Consider the following 22,484-nt stretch of genomic DNA (forward strand, 5'->3'; position numbering starts at 1 on the left):
GGACAAACAAGCCAAAGGCGACACGGAAAAAACCGCGTGACAAGTACAAACAAAAAAGTGGCAAGTTGGCAAACTTGCTTGATGTGAATGACAACAATCGTGTGGGTTCATTACATTTTTTTATTACAATTTTTTTTTAATACAGCCTAGTTTATTTTACACGACAGCTATTATGTACACTTTAGAAAACCGACGACGGTTAAGAATAAAACAGACCATCGATAGATTGAGGAATTGTTTGGAAAGGCACGAGGGCTGGATGATGATGTCACGTTTTTATGATAAGCGCACTCATATGTCATTATACCATAATGGATATTATTTTTTTTCCTCAGAAAAAAAATAAAATTCCCAACCAGCCTTGGTGCTTCCCCGTACAAGAGATGAGGCACTGCTTTATTGATTTACAACAAAAAATAATAATAAAATAAAAAATTTTTTTTTTATATATATAATACTTAAAATAAAAAAAATAAAATATATATTAATATATATTTATATTAGATATATATTTATATAAATCTAAAAAATATATTTAATAAACTTAAAATAAAAACGTAAAATTAAAAATTTAAAAAATATACCAAAAAAAAAAAAAAAAAGTTCAGCCTCCCTCCACATGATTTGAGCAGCATCGAGTGGCTAATTGGGGATCTCATTTACAACATTTTACACTTTTACACACAAATACTGTACAGTATACAGTAAAGCACAAGTTATACGCAGCGGGACCTTTTTTTTTTTTTTTTTAATTTACATGACAACTCTTAAGAGGTCGTTTGTTTGAGAAGGTGAGCAGAAGTCGTTCACTTTGTGGTCAGAAACGACATTTGCAAAACTAAAAACAACAAAAAGTCTGCAAAATATAATGTACATGCTAACTTATACGTTGCTAGTGAAAACAGCAAGGGTGGGCAAACATTCACAAAATACAATCCAAAAAGCATATGACAAGAATATTCAGTTCTTAAAGAAAAAAACAAAACAAAACAAAACGTTAAGACAAAAAAAAAGGTCAGAATTTTAGAATAGCCGAAATTACCACCCAAAAAATTACAGTACCAGAATAAAAATAGAATATTACAAAAATGATCCCCAAAAAGTCACAATATTTTTCATCGAAAAATGTCTTAAATCTACATGATTAAATTTCAGTGTCCAGTAAAATAAGAGAAAAAAAATTACAAACATATGGTCACATTGGAAAAACGTTGAAATTTAATAATCATTTAAAAAAAAAAATACAAAAAAAACTATATATCCACCATTATTTGTGTCCATTTAATTTCAGTGATTTTGTTCTAATTTACTAATACATGTCGGGTGATAAATATAAATTCTTAAATAGGTTGCCCACCCCTAGTGTCAAAAACAAAACAAAAAAACCCGGAAGTGATTGATATCAACATTTTCAATCAAGTCATCCCCAACACAACTAGTGTACAACGTCTAAATAAAAGGAGCGCTCTACAGAAAAGAAAGAAGACGACATCTTAAATCTTAACAGACAAAGCTGCCAAGTTTCACATGAAACGAAAACGCCAACAAAATGGCTGCCACCGGAAGAAACGTCATTATGCGTTGCTACCTTTACGACACACTTCATTGCAGGTTAGTCAATGAGTTTGTCTAGTGACCCTCAAATCTGCATTATTCACTTCATTTTGAGTAGATTGGGGAAGAAAAAAAAAGTTATAATAACCGGAACCAGAGTGGAACCTCAAAAATCCAACAAACGAGGGTTATTGTTTCTATGTTATTATAATTTGCTGTTTCAACAGAATGTGACCAGATTGATTAAATAAGACTTGCTAATTTCGTAAAGTAAAAATAAAAATAAAAATAAAAAAAACGTGGTCAAAATGTGTTAATGAACGCAACCTTTGCATTTCCGCGTTAGCTCCGACACAGGTGTGTCACGCACGCAAATAGTACGCGTGATACGTGACGTAAACCGCGACAAACTTTTTTTTTTTTTTTCGCTGATAAGATCGCTAACAAGCTATGGAAATGTTCTAACTGCGTCTGATTTGTTACAGGACGATAAAACACGGACTTACTTCATGCGGACTTGTCAACACATCATCAAGCTAACGCCAGCTAGCTTCCGGGTCGTAACGGTTTTTCCGATCGTTATACTCGCCTGAACGGAAGGTGGCGCTAAACATCGCGGAGATGTGATTCGCCAGTCATTTAACAGCAGAAGAAGCGGCAGCAGATGGCTAGCTTAGCATCGATGACGCGACATCTTATTTTAAAATCAAAAACAATCCTCACAAATCAAATGGCAACGATCTAAAATCGCCTGCTTTTCAATGAGAGCAGAGATTCCTGTCACCAAGTTGACCGCCATTTTGACTCGTTTGCTCACATTACGTGTCTCGAGACGCCTTTTACTTAACAGCATCAAATGTTCAAATTAATCACTTCAAACATGGACTGTAAAGCTATATATGGTGAACTCAGAACAAATATATTTAAAATTTGAATGCACCATATATTCACAACTTCTGTGGTGTCGGTGTCAGATGTGATTGTATCCGGGTCGCCTGCCGATGACGTCACGCTACAAGATTGTCCGGAAATCGTCCGTTTACAATTGTTCAAAATAACAAAATTCATGGACTAAAATTGTAAGAACTTAAATAAAAACTAAAAAAATATAAAAGCATGATACTTTACGAGTGGAAAACAAAAACAATTAAAGCACCGGTGCGCTTGCCGGTGACATCAGTACAGCAGCGCTAAACCAAGTTAGCTTCGGTTTGCTTTCTTTTTTAGTCGTTCACAAATCAATCACAATAACAAAAAACGGTCTTAATGATAACAGGAACATGTTGACAATTTAAACTGACAAGATTTGTCAATTATTTGGTGTATTTATCATTTATTCAATCTATTTTATTTATTCAATATATTTTGCGGTTATATTCTTTGGTTTATTTATGTTTTTACAATTTCAGCCCATACATTTTGTTCTTTAAATAACATCTTTATTGCTTTCCTTCCAATGTTTGATGTCAACTGGATCATTTTCAGCCAACAGGTACAGGTAGCGGGACGCGTTTGTTAGGTGACCCCGATCACATCTGGTACTGCCGTCACAATTTCTGAGTTTTGTCAATGTGCACTAAATTGAATTTCTTTAAGGAAAAAAAAAAAACCGTAACAAACTTGTGAGGTTCCACTGAAGTCAACAAAAATGGTGTTGTTGCCGGTTCATCTGTCATGAACGAGTTTTGATGTGAAAACCACTTGGAAAGTCAACCGTTATGACAACTTGACCGCTTCCACTCTCAACGTCAACAAAATAAAATAATCAAGTTTACTTGTGACTAACGAAAAGTTCTGCCACCGTTCTTTTTCTTGTTTTGTTTACCAACCTTAACCACTGAAATTGAACAAGTGCTTCCAAAAGTTTGTTTGTTTTCCCGCCGGTAACAAAATGTCCAATATTTGACGCCCGCCGCAACTTGCGAGGGTCCCACTGTACGCTAAATGTCAACAAAAAAAGTTCAAGTTTGCTTGTAACATCGATTGATGACGAGTCAAGTTTGACCTTGGGTCCAGTCCGCAAAAAACAAAAAATAAAAAATAATTGCCATTATTGACCTTAAAGCACTTGGGTCCAAAACTACCCTGTTTACACACACACACACATTAAAAAAAACAAAAAAAAATAACAGCAGACACAAAGCAACAGGCTGGTGCAATCAATCAATCGATGGATGGATCGATCGATCCATCGATCAAGACGCGGGCAGGAAATGACATTTCCCTGCGTGGCGTCAACAAGCGCTCGTCGACATCTCCACTAAACCGAGACGAGGGAGGAGGAGCCAAATAAAAAAAAAACAAGACGTATCAAGTTAGGATTGACCTCTGCTAAACGAGGTCAAACGTGTCAACGTCAGCCCCGCCCCCTCTTGTGTGGCGTTCAGGGGCTGTCGGCCCCCTCCACGTCGCTGTCGTCGGGGGCTCCCTTGTAGATGGGGCTCTTGGACTGCAGCACCGGCTCGTATCGGCGCGGGGGCGACGATGACGACGACGACGACGACGACGAGCGGTTGGCGCTGCTGTTCTTCAGGCCGTACAGGAAGTAGATGGCGAAGCCTGCCCGGAGGGAGGTTAAAGGTTAAAACTTGATTGCATTTTTTTAAATCCGATGAATCGATGGAATAATCAATTGTAAAAATATTCAAATGTGACAATTTTGTCAAATATTTGTTAAAAAAAAAAAAAGCATGACATGAACTGGTTTAGCTTGATGCTAACAAGCAATGCAAATCGCTGTTGACAAGCTAACCAGAGTTAGCGTTAGCGATTCGAAGCCTTTCAGAGCGAGAGACATGCAAACATATCGTTTCTTCATCGTCCCCCGCCCGGGAAAGAAACGTTTTTTTGAAAAGCATGAACGTACCGATGAGCATCCAGACGGTGAATCGGATCCACGTGCCTTTGTCCAGTTGCATCATCAGGTAGATGTTGACAAACACGCTGAACAGGGGAAGCCACGGCAGCAGCGGAACCTCAAATACAGATTCACATTCATTTATTTCAAGAATATTCAGCACTCATTACAAATAGCATCATAATATAATCCATATCATAATATTTATTAGAATATTCATTCATTTAAATCATTAAAAATATTGATTATTTATTAAATAGAAGTAATAATAGTAATTTTAATAATTTAACTAATTACAAATATAATATTTATTGAATAATATAAATAATATATTATATATATTTATTATTATTTATTCTAATTAATATATACATTTATTTGTTCACAATTAAGGTTTGGGTTGTTTGTTTTTTTTGTTCAAAACAAGAAAATATTAAGACAAAACACCAAACAAGATTTATTTAAAAAATAAAAGTACAAATATATCAATGTAAACAACTCCAAATGAGTATGAATCATCTTTTATTTTTGTTTGCGATTTTTTTAAATTGATTTTTTTTCACCTTTTTTCCTTTTTTTTAAAAACCTTTTCTTTATTATTTTTATACTTTTACCTTTTTCCACACCCCCCTTTTTTTTTTAACCTTTTTTCTTTTTACCTTTTGTTTCTTTTTTTTTAAATAATATTTTTACCTTTTTTTCCACCTTTTTTTCCCCCCAAACAACGCCCCTTTATTTTGACCTTTTTCTTGACTCCCCCCTTTTTTTTTCGATTGTTTGTTGTGTGTTCTTGTCTTCTACCTTGAAGGTCAAGGCCTGTTTGCTGTGCGGCTGCCTGCAGATGACGACGATGCAGGCGGCGCAGGCGAGCGCCAGAACGGCGCAGGCGGCCACCACGGGGGCGTCGCCGTCTATCAGCTGCGGCAGCCGGTTGGCCAGGACGATGCACAGGACGGTGATGAGGACGGCTGCGACCAAGCAAAGCCACGCCCGTTAGCCGCGGCCCGGCCGCTCGGACGACGTTGCGCTCTACTCACAGATGAGGGCGGTGGCGACGTAGACGATGTTTCCGGACGTGCGCGTGGGCGTGTCCGAGGTGGGCTTCAACAGCATCTTGAAGGCGAAGGGCTCTTTGAGGGGTCTTTCCTCGCTCTCGGCGAACTCGTCGCCGCCGCCGCCGCCGCCGCCGCTCATGCCCATTTTGTCGTCTTCCGCCAGGTCCATCAGTTTCTCCGTCTGGCTGGACGACGACAACGTGCCCGGCTGGTACCTGGCAACGCAAACAAAGTTTGATTTTTGTTTGCTTGCTTGAGTTGGATTTTGTTTGTGTTTGTTTACCTGAGGATGAGAACGCAAATGGCCACCAGCGAATACGCCAACAAGGTTCCGATGGACATGAGGTCAACCAGAGCCGCCAGGTCGAACAGGAAGGCCATCACGGCTGCGCGGGACAAACGCAAAGTTGACATTTCAATTGGAGCAACGAATGCAACACCCATTCAGACCACAATATTTGCTTCTTCTTTTTTTTTTAACTCAACAAAAATGGGCTGATTGTCAACATTACAAAAAAAAAGAAGAAGCTATTTTATACATTTTTTTTCATTAAATTGTCCAATTAAACAGTTAAACAGAAGTTTAACCTGCCAAGTATCATAAAAAAATATTTTCATGAAATCCAACAATTAATTGGATTTTTTATTTTTTTTATACATTAAATCATCCAATTAGTTGATTATTGGAAGTTTAAACCTGCCAAATATTGGAACTTATTTTTACCATTAGGTTGTCCAATTAATCGCTTGTTGAAACTTAAACCTGCCAAATATATATTTTTTTCATTAAATTGTCCAATTAATTGGTTGTCGGAAGTTTAACCTGCAAAATATCGTAATTTTTTCCCTATTAAATCCACCAATTAATTGGTTGTTGGAAGTTTAACATGCCAAATATTTCTTTTTCCATTCAATCCACCAAATAATTGGTTGTCGGAAAATTAACCTGCCAAATATCGTAACTGTTTTTCATTAAATCGTCCAATTAATCTGTTGTTGTAAATTTAATCTGCCAAAAATCTTTTTTTTTCGATTAAATCAGTTTTCAGAAGTTGAACCTGCCAAATATTGGAACATTCTTTTCATTAGGTTGTCCAATTAATCAGTTGCCGGAAGTTGAACCTACCAAACATCGGAACAGTTTTTGATTAAATCATCCAATGAATTGGTTGTTGGAAGTTTAATCTGCCAAATATTGTATTTTTTCCCCGTTTTTTTTCATTAGGTCGTCCAATAAATCAGTTGTCAGAAGTTGAACCTGTCAAATATCGTAATTTTCGGCCCAATTAATCGGTTGTTTGTTCTGCCAAATATCGTAATTAGCCTTTCAAAAAAAAGCATCTTCATCAGGCTGGAATAGTAAGCGAAGACATTTTTTTTTCTTTTTTTCGATGGATCGAGGGGAAGGGCGGCGGCACTCACCGGCGACGACGCCCGAGACGACGGTGGCGAGCAGCGGCGTCTTGGCGCGGGCGTTGATGCTGGCGAGCGCGCGGAAGAGCAGGCCGTCCTGGGCCATGGCGTAGATGACGCGCGGCATGGGGAACATGGAGCCCAGCAGGCTGGTGGAGAGCGCGCAGAGCGAGCCCACCGCCACGATGTAGCGGGCGGGCGCCCAGCCCACGTAGGTGAAGGCCTCGGGCAGCGGGCTCTGCGCGTCCAGCTGGTAGTACGGCATCATCAGCGTCAGCGCCGCCGACACGCCGAAGTAGGCCAGGAAGCAGATCAGCAGCGACGCCACGATGCCGATGGGGATCGAGCGCATCGGGTTCTTCGCCTCCTCGCCTGACGGACAGAACGACGACGACGACGTCACAAAGGGGGCGTGGCTTCATCGCGTTCGACCATTCTTTGCCCGTGACGCGGAATCGAATCGTTTTACGACGGTGGTCACGCCCACCAATGTCGTACAATGAGACGTTTCAGGCAAACTTTTCATCGACACCCTCAGAGCCTTTCAAAATAAAAGCTAATGTTTGCAAATGTCTGAAGAACATTCAAATCTGATGATGGCCGATTCTCATGCTCACTAATGGTGTGACGTACTTGTGGTGGCGATGCAGTCAAAGCCGACAAAGGCGTAGAAGCAGGTGGCGGCGCCGGACAGGACGCCGGCCAGACCAAACGGGGCAAAACCGCCCGTGCCAAATTCTTCCTCCACGCTGCATGACAGACGAGAAAGAAATTCACAATCGGTCGATCGAAATGCAAGTTTGCCGTCCGACTGCACCGACTTGGTGACGTTGGTGTGGTTGAGGAAGGCGGTGTAGTTGTCGATGGTCAAGTTCCAGTTGCTGGCGTCGCCCTTGACGAAGCCCGAGATGATGACGAAGCCCAAAACCACCAAGTTGATGCCCGTGAAGATCTTGTTCACCAGCGCCGATTCGCTCACGCCGAACGCCAGCAGTCCTGAACGGGCGCAAACGCACGCTCGTTCGTTCGTTCGTTTAGCCAATCGGCAACGCGTCAATTGGCAAAGTAAATCGGTGTTCCTCATCATGGATACATTGCTTACAATTGTTTACAATCGGTCAAATGCTCGGTTTCAGTAACAGTACGTCAATATTAGGGCTGTTTGAAATACAACTGGCAAAGTTAATCGACAACTATTGTAATCATTGAGTAATCGTTTGGAGACATTTTTTTTTTGTATTCAAAATGGTCCAAATCGTCACGATTCAAATCTGAAGTACGAAATAAATGATACACCTTAATGCAAAATGAAAATGAATCAGATTAGTCAATTAATCAACTGAGTAATCAATCAATTAATCCATTCTAAAAATATTGGACAAAACATTTCCACAAAAAAAAAAAAGAAAAAAAAAGAAAAATTGCTTTTCACTGCCGAATGTTGTTTTTGTTGGACAAAGTTAGAAGGAAGAAACGATTTTCGATCCCAGGTTATATAATCGAGTTCATTGAGAGCAGATTGTGCAAATGTGTGTGCGGCGGCCAACTCGATTAGACTGTATTAAAATTGAGTTTCAAAAGAACAAACTTGTTTGGTCAGAGTCAGGCTGATGACATGGAAAATATTATACAACACAATAAATATGTATGTGGACGGCTTAAAAAAAAAAAAAGTCTTACTATACAAAAATGTCTTACATACATGGTTGTTAAAAAAAAAATAATAATAATTAAATAAATAAAAATCTACCAAAAAATGCCTTACTATACAGTACATGGTTATTTAAAAAAAAAAAAAACACCTAAGAAAAATTACACAAAAAAATGCCTTACTATACAGGGTTGTTTATTTATAAAAAAGAAATAAAATAAAATCTACAAAAAACTGCCTTATACTCTTTATGGTTGTTAAAAAAAACAAAAAACTTACTCTTCATGGTCATTTACATAAAAATAAAAATAATCAACCAAAAAAAACGCCTTACTATACATGGTTGTTTAATTAAAAAAAAAAAAACATCCTTCCTATTATTTCAAATGATGAATGAATGAAAGAAGAAAGAAAAAGAAAAGACCATATATTTGTTGGTGTGTGTGTTTGAAGCGCGCGGCGACCTGTGAGCAGCAGCACGAGGACGAGCGCGAAGAGGTCGGGGTACTCGGCCAGCACGCCGCCGGGCACCTTCATGCTCATGGCCGACTTGAAGAAGGACGAGATCTTCTGCTCCACCAGGTTGTCGAAGGTCGAGCTCCACGCGCGCGCCACGCTCGCCGTGCCTCCACGAAAATACAAACACACAAACGGACGTTTGCAAATGGCGCCGCTCCACAAAACCGTACCTTTAAGAGGCGGGGTCTGCTGAGGCCGCAAGGGATGTGAATAGTTTGGGACTTTTCATTTATTACTTATTTTTTTGAATTTATTTAGTGACATTCATTTTTATTTTAGAAAAGGAACACAGTTACTGTAAAAATATTTTTTTATTTTTTTTTTTAAAATAGGGCTGGGTATCGATTCTAATTTCCTCAATCGATTCACAAGAGTTCAATTCGATTTGGATTTTTTTCCCCAATTTGATTCACTTCAGACCAATATTGATTCATTGTGGAACTCCTTCAGTATCAAGGACATGATTTAAAAATAATAATAATAATTTATCCACAAATATGAAATTCCAAATACATTTTTTGCAGAGGAATAACTAGTAAAAAATTGGCATTTAAAATTTGATTTTCTCAAAAATGTATTTGGAAAGATGAGATACTTAATATATATAATGTAATAAAAAAAAATACATTAAAAATTGGTGTTAATAATAAAATATACAATATTTTTAAAAAATTGTAAAAAAAAAATTTTTTTTTAAATTGGCCTTTAAAATTTGATTTTCTTCTAAAATTTATGTGGAAAGGTGAGATATTTAAATATAATAATAATAATAATAATAGAATATTTATAATATGAAAACAAATATTTTTTTAAAAATTACCTTTAAAATTTGATTTTCTTATAAATGTATGTGGAAAGATGAGATACTTAATATATATAATGTAAAAAAATAAAAATATTAAAAATTGGTGTTAATAATAATATATAAAATATTTTGAAAAAATTGTAAAAAAAAAAAATTAAAAAAATTGGCCTTTAAAATTTGATTTTCTTCTAAAATTTATGTGGAAAGGTGAGATATTTAAATATAATAATAATAATAATAATAGAATATTTATAATATGAAAACAAATATTTTTTTTTAAATTACCTTTAAAATTTGATTTTCTTATAAATGTATGTGGAAAGGTGAGATATTTAAATATAATAATAATAATAATAATATGAAAACAAATATTTTTTTAAAAATTACCTTTAAAATTTGATTTTCTTATAAATGTATGTGGAAAGATGAGATATTTAAATAATATATCGTAATAATATGTAAAGATAAACCCGAGCAACGTAGTTGACCCCCCCCCAACTTTGCCCCGACTGACCGATGACGTAGGACAGGATGAGGTTCCATCCGGTGATGAAGGCCCAGATCTCGCCGACGGTCACGTAGCTGTAGAGGTACGCCGAGCCCGTCTTGGGCACGCGGGCGCCGAACTCGGCGTAGCACAGGCCGGCCAGCATGGACGACAGCGCGGCCACCAGGAAGCACAGCACGATGGCCGGCCCCGCCCGGTCGCGCGCCACCTCGCCCGCCAGCACGTACACGCCGGCCCCCAGCGTGGAGCCCACCCCCAGCGCGATCAGGTCCAGCGTGGACAGGCAGCGGGCGAATCGCGTCTCCTCGCCGCCCGACGGCTCCAGCGGGCGCCGCCGCAGCAGCTTCGCGCCCAAGCGGGACAGCTTGGCGGCCATGTTGATGTTGGAACACCCCAAAAAAATAAAAAAAAGCGATGAGGACGGACGCTGGAGCGGTTTGGCGGCCTGGAGAAGAAAAACAAAGTTCAAAAGGTCAACGTGTGCGTGCCTGATTCATGACGGGGTCAGCACATGCGATTCACAGGGCGGCCATCTTGCTACTCCCACCTCACAAGCAGTATCAGCTGGAGAAACGTACGGTAGACGGTACAGATGAGACATTACAGCTCGGAGGCTCATCGGGGGGTTGTGGCGGGGAGGTCACCATTTTTAACAAGTCAAAAAAATCAAATCATTTTATTGCTCAGACCCCAATATTAGATTTGATATTTGATATTTGGCCTCAAAAGTCCTCCTGGCCTATCGCCCATCCACTCATGTATACAGATCGGCGTCTCGGCAGCACAGATTCTTGCAGCCTTTCCGTTCCATCTGAAAAGCCGTTGCCGCGGCGACGCGCACTTTAACGACATTCCGTCTCACAAACGCTCGCTGGCAACGGATCCCTGCCGAGTTGCACTCGCGCATTTGCTCTCACAACATTTCTTCTTTTTTTTTTTAGTGATTGCTTGCTTTTACAAACAACTGAATCCTCAAAATCGACTCGATTTTCCTTTTCGAGCCCGATAACGATTCCATTCAACGATGAATCGTCAATTTCCCCATAAATTCATCACAAAATAGAATTTGAAAGGCCCTTTTGTTTTGTAGCTTACTACAAAACGTAAACGTAAATTCGAGTTGCGATATTTGCAACATAGCAGACGCATCCATGTCAAAATTGAGCATGAATAAATGTCATAATAATGCATCTATTTGTGGAGACTGGGCAGAATTTCACAAGTGACTTCATGTGAAAGATTAGATCACTTCAGATGAAAAGAAAAATTGCCCTGAGCTGTCATCAACGTCTTACAAATGCAATGATGCCATCTAGTGGCATCTAATGACCTCACAAATCAATATCACACTCACTTTTTTAACAGTTCAGTAGATCTTTTTGTTCTTAAGTCAATTTTATGAATTATGAAATTACTATCTACAACTAAAAGATGCAGCCATATTTTTAATAATTTAACAATTTTTTGTCTCACTTTTATGTTAACCTTTTTTCCCACTTTTATGTTAACCAAAGTATAAAATTTGAAAAAAAAATAATAATTCTTGTACATTTAGAACAGATCTAAAATTTGTGATTAATCGTGAGTAGGGATGTAACGATAACAGCAATCTCGTGATATCGCAATATTACAATTGCCACAATATATTGTCAGCATGTCACCACATTAAAAGCAGCACATTTTTTTTTTTCATTTCCATTTGTGCACCCTCTGGTGGCTCGTTTGTTAGTGCAGTTGAATTTTCACAATTAAGTAATTAATAATAATAATTAATAATCTATATAATAATTAATATTAATGTAAAAAATATATATATAAATAGATAAATAACATAAATTACAAATATTATATAATATACTCACAATATCATCTATACAATAAAAAAAATTTAAATAATTGAATTTTGGCCCTTCAGTGTTTATATGAGCTCATTTTCTCTTACAATATTTTTTTGTATCGCCAACCTCCGACACCCGCGAGTTTATATATTTATTTATTTATGTTACGCACAGCAGAATTTGTCATATTTACGATGAATTAATTCCAACATAAGAGCCACTCTGTCTGTCTACAATTTGAATGTGAAAATTGCGACGATGTGCTCAGGAAGTTTGGAGCGTTTTCAGAATGCGTTTGAGCAGTTTGCGCTTGCATCACTTCCAGGAATTCATTTCATCCTCCACCCGTGTCAGCACGTGAGCGAGCGAGAGCGGGAAAGACACCAACAATCCCATCTTGAAAATTCTATTCCGTCTTGACAAATAAACTGATTTGAAAAAAAAATAATAAAAAAAAGGAGGCGGCGAGGGTGAGACTTTTAAGCCGGACATGTCGCAGAACAACGTGTGGGAACGCCGCAGGTTGTTTGTCCACACGCTTTTCATATCTGCAAGCTAATATCAACAGAGGACAAAAAAAAAAAAAAAAAAAACAGCAGCTGGATGAGGCAGCCTGGGGAGATTTTCCATCACTACGCAAATAAAAGCGACCATTAAAACATATCACTTCCCTTGCATCAACCCTCATATTATTTATTTATTGCTCTTTTTATTACCATTTCTACATATCGTCAACGCTGTATTGAACAAAAAGTTGCAATCGGTTTCATATTTGAACAGCATTAATATCAAATATTATGTTGCATTATCATAACATTCTTCCATGCTTAACTCACCTGCTCCCAAAAACGTATGAATGCGTTCTATTTTAAACGTTTTAAGCATCCCAAAGACGTATTTATACGTTTTGTTTTGTTTTTGATGCTAGAGCCTATAGAACGCTTTGATGCAGCCTCTCAACTGCAGATAAGTTGAAAAGAACGTTATTACACACATGGCCATCAGGTGGCAGCAGAGTATAAGAGATCAACCAGGGCCCTGTTGCAACAAGCTCTTTTTGTCAGTGTTTTTTACCAGGAATGTGAATAATGATGAAACTTAGCTACATTCTCGTGCTAATTGCTGCAAAACGCAAACGGATACAAACACACTTTTTCTTTCTTGATGAAAGAAGACACTTTCATCTTTCTTTTGAAATGTTTTTATAGCAATCGAACACAATATCCTGGGTGTTGCTTCAGTCAAAATGGCTGCCAGTCTATGAGTTAAAGTGTTTAAACATCGATTCGGCCGCATATTGAAATCGATACACAATACATATATTGCCAAGACCATTTTTCTTAACACCTCGCTACCTGACAACAATATTTCACAATCGTTAACCAGGTCACGTTAAAAAACAAAGCAAATATGTCCTTGAAGTGTGTTGTGAGTGCGTGACGGACGCCCGCATCAAGTTTGAACAAAAAGCGTCACACGTTGTTGACACTAACGGGGGCTCGCCCGTCGCCTGATGTGCCAACACGCCGTTGACGCGAGCTGACGCGGGGGCACGGCCCACTTTGTCAACACCTCGTGACCCCCCCCCCCCACTTTCTCCGTCTGGAATGTTCCGACAACACGAGCCGGCAGCACGAATGCCGAAACCAAAACAAGCCGGCTTTGTTTGGAAACGGAGACGCGTCCACATTCCTCCAAAAAATAAGATGCAAGCGGTGTCAAAATTCTTTGATTCGAGTCAGAATTGTCCACGACTAGTTTTTGAGTTGACAAAAACTTTGTGACATTTTTTTTTTTTTTTTGTCAAAGATACGTGATGATTATGTCGTTTGTTCATGGAAGTTTGGAATATTTCCTTTCCTAAGTCAACCCCCGGTTTGCACTCATTAGTATTTTCTACATTTGGGTTAAAAAAAAAGAAAAAAAAAAGATCGCAATAATCAACTTACAGATTTGTATCGGGATGAATTAGTATCAAATGGAATCGCGATACTGATGGTATCGGCAGATTTCGAGGCAAGTCACAATGGAGGACCAAAAGTGCCAAAAGTCAAAATAAATAAACGACTACATAAATAAATAAATGACTAAAAGTCAAAATAAAAAGAGCAAAAAAAAAAAAATTATGTATATATATATATGAATAAATTAGGGGTGCACCTATCACAATTTCCAGCCGATTACTCATTCCTGATCTTTTAAAAACTCTGACCTGCTGATCCCGATTTTTGCCAATACCATTTTTTTTTTTCCATAACAAGCAGCATATACATTCAGTGTTCCAATCTGTGAACAATATCGGCGAAATAATACAAATAGGTTGTTTTCACTGCACATGAGAATGGTGGAATTTATTTATAAGGGATTGGCCGATCACCGATCTTCCAAAATTAAGGAAATCGGGGGCTGATAAAATCGGTCAGCCGATCCATCGGTGCACCCCTAAAATAAATACATTTGTGATTAATTTTTGATGTATCATTTTTTTGTTATATCTGTTTTTATTTTCTTTCTTTTCGTTTTTTTCTTTTTCTTTTTCATTTATTTATTTATTTATGTTGAATTTTGTCAGTTATGGTCAGTTTAGGGATATGTTTTAATCGGCGCTTTTTATTATATAACCCTTTTATTTTAAAACCCTAACCCCTTTATCATCCAGGTGCTGTTTTTTTTTTTTTTTTTTTAATCGTCTAATTGATAGTATCGAATCGTGACCTATGAATCGTGATACGGATCAAATTGCCAGGTACTAAAAAAGGAGCTAAAACTACGCATTTCTTTACAGAACTAAAAGTAACAGAAGCACCCTGGTCAACGAACAACATTTAAAAAAAAAAAAAACGAAAGTCAAAAGGAAGTCAAAGGAAAAATGTCAAACCAATTGGAGGCTGTCGCCGCGACGTTAGGATACAAATCAACGTGGACTTATTTGCCTAGTGGGAAAGGTTGGGCCCCACCTCAGCTCAACTCAACTCAACTCAACTCAACTCAGCGACTAATCTTTTCCTTGTGCTTTTGCATGTTGGCGTGTCGCGCGGCAGGTTGCAGCGAGTTGCGGCTCGAGGAATGCGGCCACATTTGCCAACATTTGCGACGCCGTCAACCTGCGGCCACGTGGCTTTCGCTTCAAAGCTTTTCAAGGACGGAAAACTTGCTTACACATAAACCACACTTTTTTTTTTTTCACACAATGTGGCAACAAGCTGCGGTGGACTGTAAGAGGATTAGGTGGGAAAGGAACAAACAAGCTAACCTAATTATAACCTGCGCACACTTCCGCAATTAACTCGCATTCATGTCAATAATAATAATATAATAATAATAATAATAATAATAATATTGTGCGCCTTTCTTGCCTTCGTGCAACACGTGTAAACGTCCGAAACTCGGCATGATTAGCAAACCAGAGCGGAGATGCTCAATTATCAAGAAAATATTAACCACGGTTATTTTGGTCAGAATTGAAATCACCATTCAAATATAAAATATTGATATATCGATATTAAAACGATATTCTTTTTCATAGCCCAATATCGATTCATAAAACCTTGAATCGATACTTTTAATACAGATTTACAGATACAATCGGTATCGGGGGCCCAAAAAATTTTTATTTTATCATATACATATTTTTTTATTATTATTTCATTTTACTATTATATTTATTTGATATTATTATTATTATTTATTATTGTACTATTATATTTATTTGATATTATTATATGTTTATTATTTTACTATTAGATTTATTTGATATTATTATTATATATTTATTATTGTACTATTATATTTACTTGATATTATTATTATTTATTATTGTACCATTATATTTATTTGATATTATTATTATTATTATTGTACTATTATATTTATTTGATCTTATTATTATTATTATTGTACTATTATATTTATTTGATATTATTATTCATTATTTTACGATTATATTTATTTGATTATCGGGCATATGATTATTCAAAATGGCCGATGCAGATATTCATCAAAATGCTAAATATCGGCGCCGATAATCAGCCCGGATGATAAATCGGTCTATCCTTAATTCTGAGATTTTTTTTTTTCTTCCAATTGCAAAATGGGCGGACTTGGTTTAATGAACGTTTTGGAAGGCAATGATTGGTCGACGCCTTTTTTTTTTTTTTTCTTTTGTTCCGCCTGGCAGAGGTGTCAGTCATCCAAACACGCCAGTTCCAAAAAAGAACATCGTGTTCAGTCGGCTCACAAGACGAAGCGGCTCTCCTGTGACCTTGAATAACCCCGGAAGGTGGATTACATACAACGTGCGTGTGTGCGCACGCGCACACGCACGCGCACACGCACATGCGCGCGCCCCTTTGAGCCGCAATGTATGTTTATATACGTTAGGGGGGCGGACTTTTCATAAAGGCCGGCCATGTTTGCATAAGGGTGCGCTCGCTCGTCTTTGTGAACTTGCGGACCGAACCTGGCGACCTTTCAAGTCGCCCGCTTGGATGTGAGAGGCCGCTTGCCAAAAAAGAAAAAAGAAAAAAAGAAAATAATCGCGCTCGCCAGGAGATGGAATGTGAGCGAAGCGAGAAGCTCTTCATTTTCCCACGAGCCATCAACCGCGGAAAAAAAAAAAAAAGTGGAAACAAAGCCAGCTAAAACAAAGTCACTTCTTTATTATATTGATTTAATTATTTCATTTTTTTTTTTTTTTACTTTCTGTATCGATGATAATAGTAATAATGCTGCAATTAAAACGCAGCTCAGATAAACGTTGAATAAAAAGTTAAGAGGTGTCAGGTACAATAAAAATAGACATTTTTTCCCTAACTTTTCATACTCTCGTTAACAAATGAAGTGGGGGGGAAAAAATTGTTACATTTTAGTCATTGATACAATAATTTCATAGTAATTCCTAATATATGCTTTATTATTACATTTATTACTGCTTAATGTTGACGATGATGTACTGTAAAAAAAAGCAAGTGTGATAGTGATTTTTTGTTGGTAAGTTTTCTGCCACTAGATGGCATCATTGCATTCGTATGACTGTTGGTGACCCCTCAGTGCATTTTTCTTTTCATAGTAAAAGCTAATATTATCTTTAACATGAAAACCTTAAAATTCTGCGGATTTTTCAAATTGTAAAATACAATTTGACCCGTCTCCACATATATATATGCATTATTATTAAATGCATTACTTGCTCAATGTTGACGATGATATACTGTACTGTAAAGAAAAAAAAACCGAGTGTGATATTGATTTGTGTTGGTCATCTTTCTGCCACTAGATGGCATCATTGCATTTGTCTTTTCATCGTAAAAGCTCCTCTAATCTTTAACACGAACTTACTTCCAATTCTGCGCATTTTTCAAATTGTAAAATACAAATGGACTCCACAAATATATGCATTATTATTACGTTTATGACTGATAAATGTTGACGTGTGTGGAATTTCCACAAGTGCCGTACAGGCTCATTAATCGCCTGTTAAAAAAATTTAGCGACGTTAAAGGAACTTTAAACGCATAATAATAAAAAGTATACCTTGAAAAAAGGTTTCCAAAATGTCAACACGATTGCCGTAAACTTCTCAATTGTGACTTGTTGTCCATTTGCCCCCCCCAAAAAAATGATTGACAGTACGCATAAAAGCGAGAACACAAACAAGCACAGAACACCCGCATAGCTTCAACCAAGGTCATAATCGGTTGACTGTGGAAAAAAAATATCCCAAGATGCATTTCAGGTTTCGTGTGGAGCAACAACCAACAATTGAGTTCCACACTTTCACTCGCACGACACAATCTTATCTGCAAAAAAATACTACAACAGACTAAATATTAACTCAAGTGAGTAAAGCTCGTTTATTTATTCACCAAGCCATCGACGACATCTTGAGAGACGACCTTTTACACCGATTAGCGACTCCCTAAATTAAAAAATGTAAAATGGCTGCTGGCTGATGATAAAAAAAAAAAAAAGAAAAAGAAAGAAATAACTTCCCGGACACTGGGGAAGGTGTGGTAGACATTCTTCCTGTTGCAAAACCCGCTTCAAGTTTCCTGTGCAAGCTTCACCTTCAATTACATCATGAGATGAAAAGTACAAACACAATTACTAAACTTTTATTTTGGAAAACGCCTTCAATCAACAAATCATTCTTACTTTTAAACCTTGCTCATTGCAATGCAATGACTCATTCATAAACCTCCTCTGTATCTTGCCTTCATGTCCTAAAAGTGGACGTTCACTAAAAAAAAAAAAAAAATAAAAAAAAAAATATTCTAAATGAAACATTCAACTGGTTGTCGTGACTGGCAAGATTTATTGGCATCTTCCACATAATTATATGTTGCCTACAACAACAACGAGGTCAAGTCCCACACACATGCAGAGAGACACCTGACTGACAATTGTTGTTAATGACGAGGAAAAAAAATAAACAACAAAAACATTCATTTGACTCCAATTATGAAATAAATAAAATAGTCCAAACATCGCGGCTGATGCAACACACGCGTGCTGTCTGCCCAACAAGAACATGGCAACGTCAACTGGAAGGATGAGTCACTTGTACGAAATGGATTTTTTTTTTAATAAACGGATATATGGCGAGCTAAATCGTTCGAGCACGTTTAAAAATAAAAAGAAGAAGCTTTACTTACGGTATTGAAGAGGCCACAACCGGGCAGACTGGAAGCGTTTTTGTCGCCGACACAAATAGCAAGCTAGCTTACGTGGCTGCCCTCGACTCCGGTTGCTTATGTCGCGTTCACTGTTTACACAAAAGTGTCGGAATTTTGGGAAACGCCCCGCTGTTTGGGACAAAAACAATCCTTTATTACACTTTTATCAACATGGGACCGTGGCCAAGGCTAACTGGCTGCTACGTTACTATCGTTCCACAAAAAAAAACAAAAAAAAACAGCGCGATTTAGTCAATCCCGATGAAATCAAATGTGAAATCCAAAAGTCAGGGGCGTCTGCGAAGTAGCCATCAGTCATTCCACGCCTTTTTACTAGTAGTAACCGTACGTACGTGCGTGAGTGCGTGCGTAGTTGTGTCTACTACCAAAACAATGAATGAAAACACAACACTCAACTTAGGGTACACGAACCGTGCGTTTAAAGAAAAAAACGCACATAATTCTTCCATTATTTAAAAATTATTAAATAAATAAATAAGTACTGTACTCGCTGTTATTACGCCTTTTTCAAAGACTGTGACGTCAGCTGATTCCCCGCTCAAAATGGTAAATACAAACGGCCGTAACGGTGACTAAAACTGGGGAAAAAAGTAAACGTTAACACTTATTGTTTTATATTTAATAACCCGAGCGACATTTCTATATTTCTAACAAATAAGAGCTCCAGTTATTGTGGGGGAAAGCGGTTAGGAGGATTGCGTCAGTCGACTCGGGTGACCGCCAAAATAAGTCGAGAGTTTCCAAAATGTCGGAGGCACTTTTGTTTGTTTTTTTTGTTTTTTGCAAAGACAACATTTATTACCTTGAATTAAAAGCGCTGAGAAGCAGAAGAAGTCGAGCTTGCTTGCTTGCTGATGAAATCTGTCGCTCGGGAGAGCTCCGTGCATGTGCTTTTGATCCGCTTGGGAGGCGGCGGAAGGGGAGGGGTGCGGGGTGTAAACAATGTGACGTCATGAGGGGGGCGGACTTTTGCCATTATTTCAGGGACGGGAAGCCAGAACACTTTCAAACGGCGAGAAATGAAAGGCGAGCAACATGATTGAAGACAAATTTATTCATATAAATATATAAAAGAGCTCCTTTGAAAATGTGCCGTAATAGTATGATGCCCATATAAGGAAATGGAGCGGCAGGTCCCGCCCCGCCCCTCCGTGAAAGCTATCTTTGGAGTTATTTGAACTGTCGACTACTAAACCAACATGAAACAATAACCAAGCTTTAAAGAATAATAATACCTTCCTCACATCCACTTTGTTTGCAGTATTTTGGGGAAAAAAAAAAAAAGTTGCCTGTCACCCATAAAGTCAAATCATTTGTCACACAATCGCACCTTCACGCTTTTCAATTTGTCTTGTTCATCGAGGCCTAACGTAGCTTTGCGTAGGAGAAAACAACACTTGTGGAACAAGTTTGGATGGATTTTCATAAGACTAAAATCTCATTTATATCCGATCCATCCAGTGTCAACGGAATGTGTTGAAATCCTTGATTGTGTGGGTTGTTCGAGGTAAACGATCATTTCAGGTTATGTGTTGTGAACCCAAGCGCAGGGATAAAAAAAAAAAAAAAGTATAAATATTTTAAAAAAAAAAAAGAAAAAAGTTGATTTTCACAATAAAAGGACAAAAGTGTACTTGGAAGAATCAAAAATGCTTCATCAAAAGAAACAAACATGGACCATAACAGTTAAGTTACGCTAACTAGCTATGCTAACGAATATGCTAGCCTGGCGTTTCACCATTTTTAGCTGCTTCACACAATTATTGAAATCATCTGCAGTCAAATACATTAAAAACGCTACAGTAGCTCGATATGCTAATATGCTAGCCTGGTGTTTAATCATTTTTAGCCGCTTCAAACAATTATTGAAATCATCTGCAGTCAATTACATTAATGCTACGCTAGCTAGATATGCTAACTAATATGCCAGCCTGGTGTTTCACCATTTAAGGTGCGTCACATAATTATTGAAATCATCTGCAGTCAATTACATTAAAAACGCTACACTAGCTATACATGCTAACTAATATGCTAGCCGTTTTGTTTTGCAGCATCACCCAGACTAATCGAATTGCCTTTCAGGACAAAGCAAACTTGACATCCAACCGATTCCTTAATCGAAACGTTCTCTCTCGCTCCCGTTTGAGCGACGCCCTCTTTTTTGTCCTTGCTGACCGCTCTTTCGATTCATTTCCAGTCGATCAAGCCAAGGCGTCTCTCCAAACACGGACGTCACGGCCGCGCTAACCAAAACACGAGCTAATCTCCGCCTCGGAGCGCCGCGGCCCATCATGCGTGTCCGCTTTCATTTGTCAGGGCGAGGCCGGCCGCATCAAAGCCGCTTTGTGCCGCAGGTTTGCCGCCCTTAATTGACCGACCCGGGAAGGTCGGACCGATATCGTTTCTCGCGACTTTCAAGAAGAGAAGACGTTTTTTATTCTATGCATCAAAAGCGCAAGATGAATACAGAATGAAGTCCAAACCTCTGAGGGTAGAGCTGTAAAAATTAACCGATTAATTGACACATTATCAAACTAATCGACAACTAATCGTTTGGAGCCATTTTTTTTTTAGAATTGTCCAAATCCTCCAATTTCAGCATATCAACAGTAATTGTTCATGAAAGAAGAGTCATTATAGTCTGTGATGAATCAAAATAAGACATTTTTATCCTTTGACAGACATTTTGAAGGAAAATATCGACGAAACTGTCAATTTAGTCGACTAAAATTGCTCTCTTTTTTTCGTCAACTAAAATTGGATTAAAACTAAATTACAATCAGATGACTAAATTATGACTAAAAATTAATTTGAGTCAAAAGACTATAACAAACTATATTAAAATGTCTTGTCAAAATGACCGCTGATCAACGCTCCATGGTGTCTGCTTATTATTGGTATTTAAAAATGTGTGTCCACTCTTTCTTATGAATGTCGCGCATACAATGAAATGAAAAGTGTAAACAAAAACTAAAAGCGACTCGGCTCTCATGTTTGGAATTCCTCCGTCCAAACACAATTGTGTCCAATTATAGTCACGTCAAGGTCGACATCACAAGATCGCGATTTGTGGGAGGACCTTTCATCCCACCTGCCAGAATGGCCCCTTGGCCTCAGACGTACCCCCCCCCACCGATTGTGAGAGAGCAACAACAGAAAAAAAAAAAAAAGAGCTTTGCGTTTCGTGCGTAGTGAAACAAAAAGGGCCCAGTGTTTCCCCAGCTTGGATTTACTGCCACACTTCCTGCTTGCCACATCCACGTACGCTTCATTCCTTTCATTTGATTGGACAAAACATGAGAGGCACAAATGCATTGTTGTGAGCGTTACGCAAAACAAAACAAAAAATGACATAAACGCTTTCCGTGGAACTAACTTCGTGACGGGATGTTGTTGAGGAAGAATATGGCTAAAAAAAAAAAAAAGTGTGCATGGCACCAAATATAAATAAATTAAAAAATAAAATATTAAAATATAATAACCTACTGTATGCATATAGACTGGCCGTCATATTGCTCCTCCCAAGAAACATTTCTCGCCATACAATTCTAATACATTTACAGTATACAACAGCATGATTTATGGTGTT

General features: G+C 37.9%; 1 protein-coding gene across 4 annotated transcripts; it reads right to left on the reverse strand.

The window, feature by feature from the left end:
* Positions 1–102: 102 nt before the first annotated feature.
* slc7a3a (solute carrier family 7 member 3a) lies at positions 103–19,806 on the reverse strand. Of its 4 annotated transcripts, XM_077505473.1 has the most exons (11): positions 19,698–19,806; positions 10,369–10,807; positions 8,995–9,156; positions 7,701–7,875; positions 7,513–7,628; positions 6,889–7,251; positions 5,750–5,852; positions 5,449–5,681; positions 5,213–5,379; positions 4,421–4,529; positions 103–4,113 (listed from the first exon to the last, which is right to left on the reverse strand). In XM_077505473.1, exons 2-11 carry the CDS (start codon positions 10,736–10,738, stop codon positions 3,938–3,940), a joined length of 1,974 nt encoding a protein of 657 aa, XP_077361599.1. In that variant the 5' UTR covers positions 10,739–10,807; positions 19,698–19,806; the 3' UTR covers positions 103–3,937. The 4 variants fall into 4 exon arrangements, with proteins under 4 accessions (XP_077361599.1, XP_077361595.1, XP_077361596.1 ...); XM_077505469.1 differs by having other exon boundaries at positions 7,513–7,875; XM_077505470.1 differs by lacking the exon at positions 19,698–19,806 and adding an exon at positions 18,854–19,003 and having other exon boundaries at positions 7,513–7,875.
* Positions 19,807–22,484: the final 2,678 nt, after the last annotated feature.

Source organism: Festucalex cinctus, chromosome 18 (assembly GCF_051991245.1).
Source record: "Festucalex cinctus isolate MCC-2025b chromosome 18, RoL_Fcin_1.0, whole genome shotgun sequence".
NCBI classification, from domain to species: Eukaryota; Metazoa; Chordata; class Actinopteri; order Syngnathiformes; family Syngnathidae; genus Festucalex; species Festucalex cinctus.

Excerpts from the sequence above, each read along its gene's own strand:
- slc7a3a (XM_077505469.1), bottom strand. The coding sequence starts at position 10,738 with ATGGCCGCCAAGCTGTCCCGCTTGGGCGCGAAGCTGCTGCGGCGGCGC. Across the intron at positions 7,252-7,512 it reads TGACTGCATCGCCACCACAA|GCGAGGAGGCGAAGAACCCG; the intron begins GTACGTCACACC and ends TCTGTCCGTCAG. Across the intron at positions 5,853-6,888 it reads CGTCTCGGGCGTCGTCGCCG|CCGTGATGGCCTTCCTGTTC; the intron begins GTGAGTGCCGCC and ends TGTCCCGCGCAG.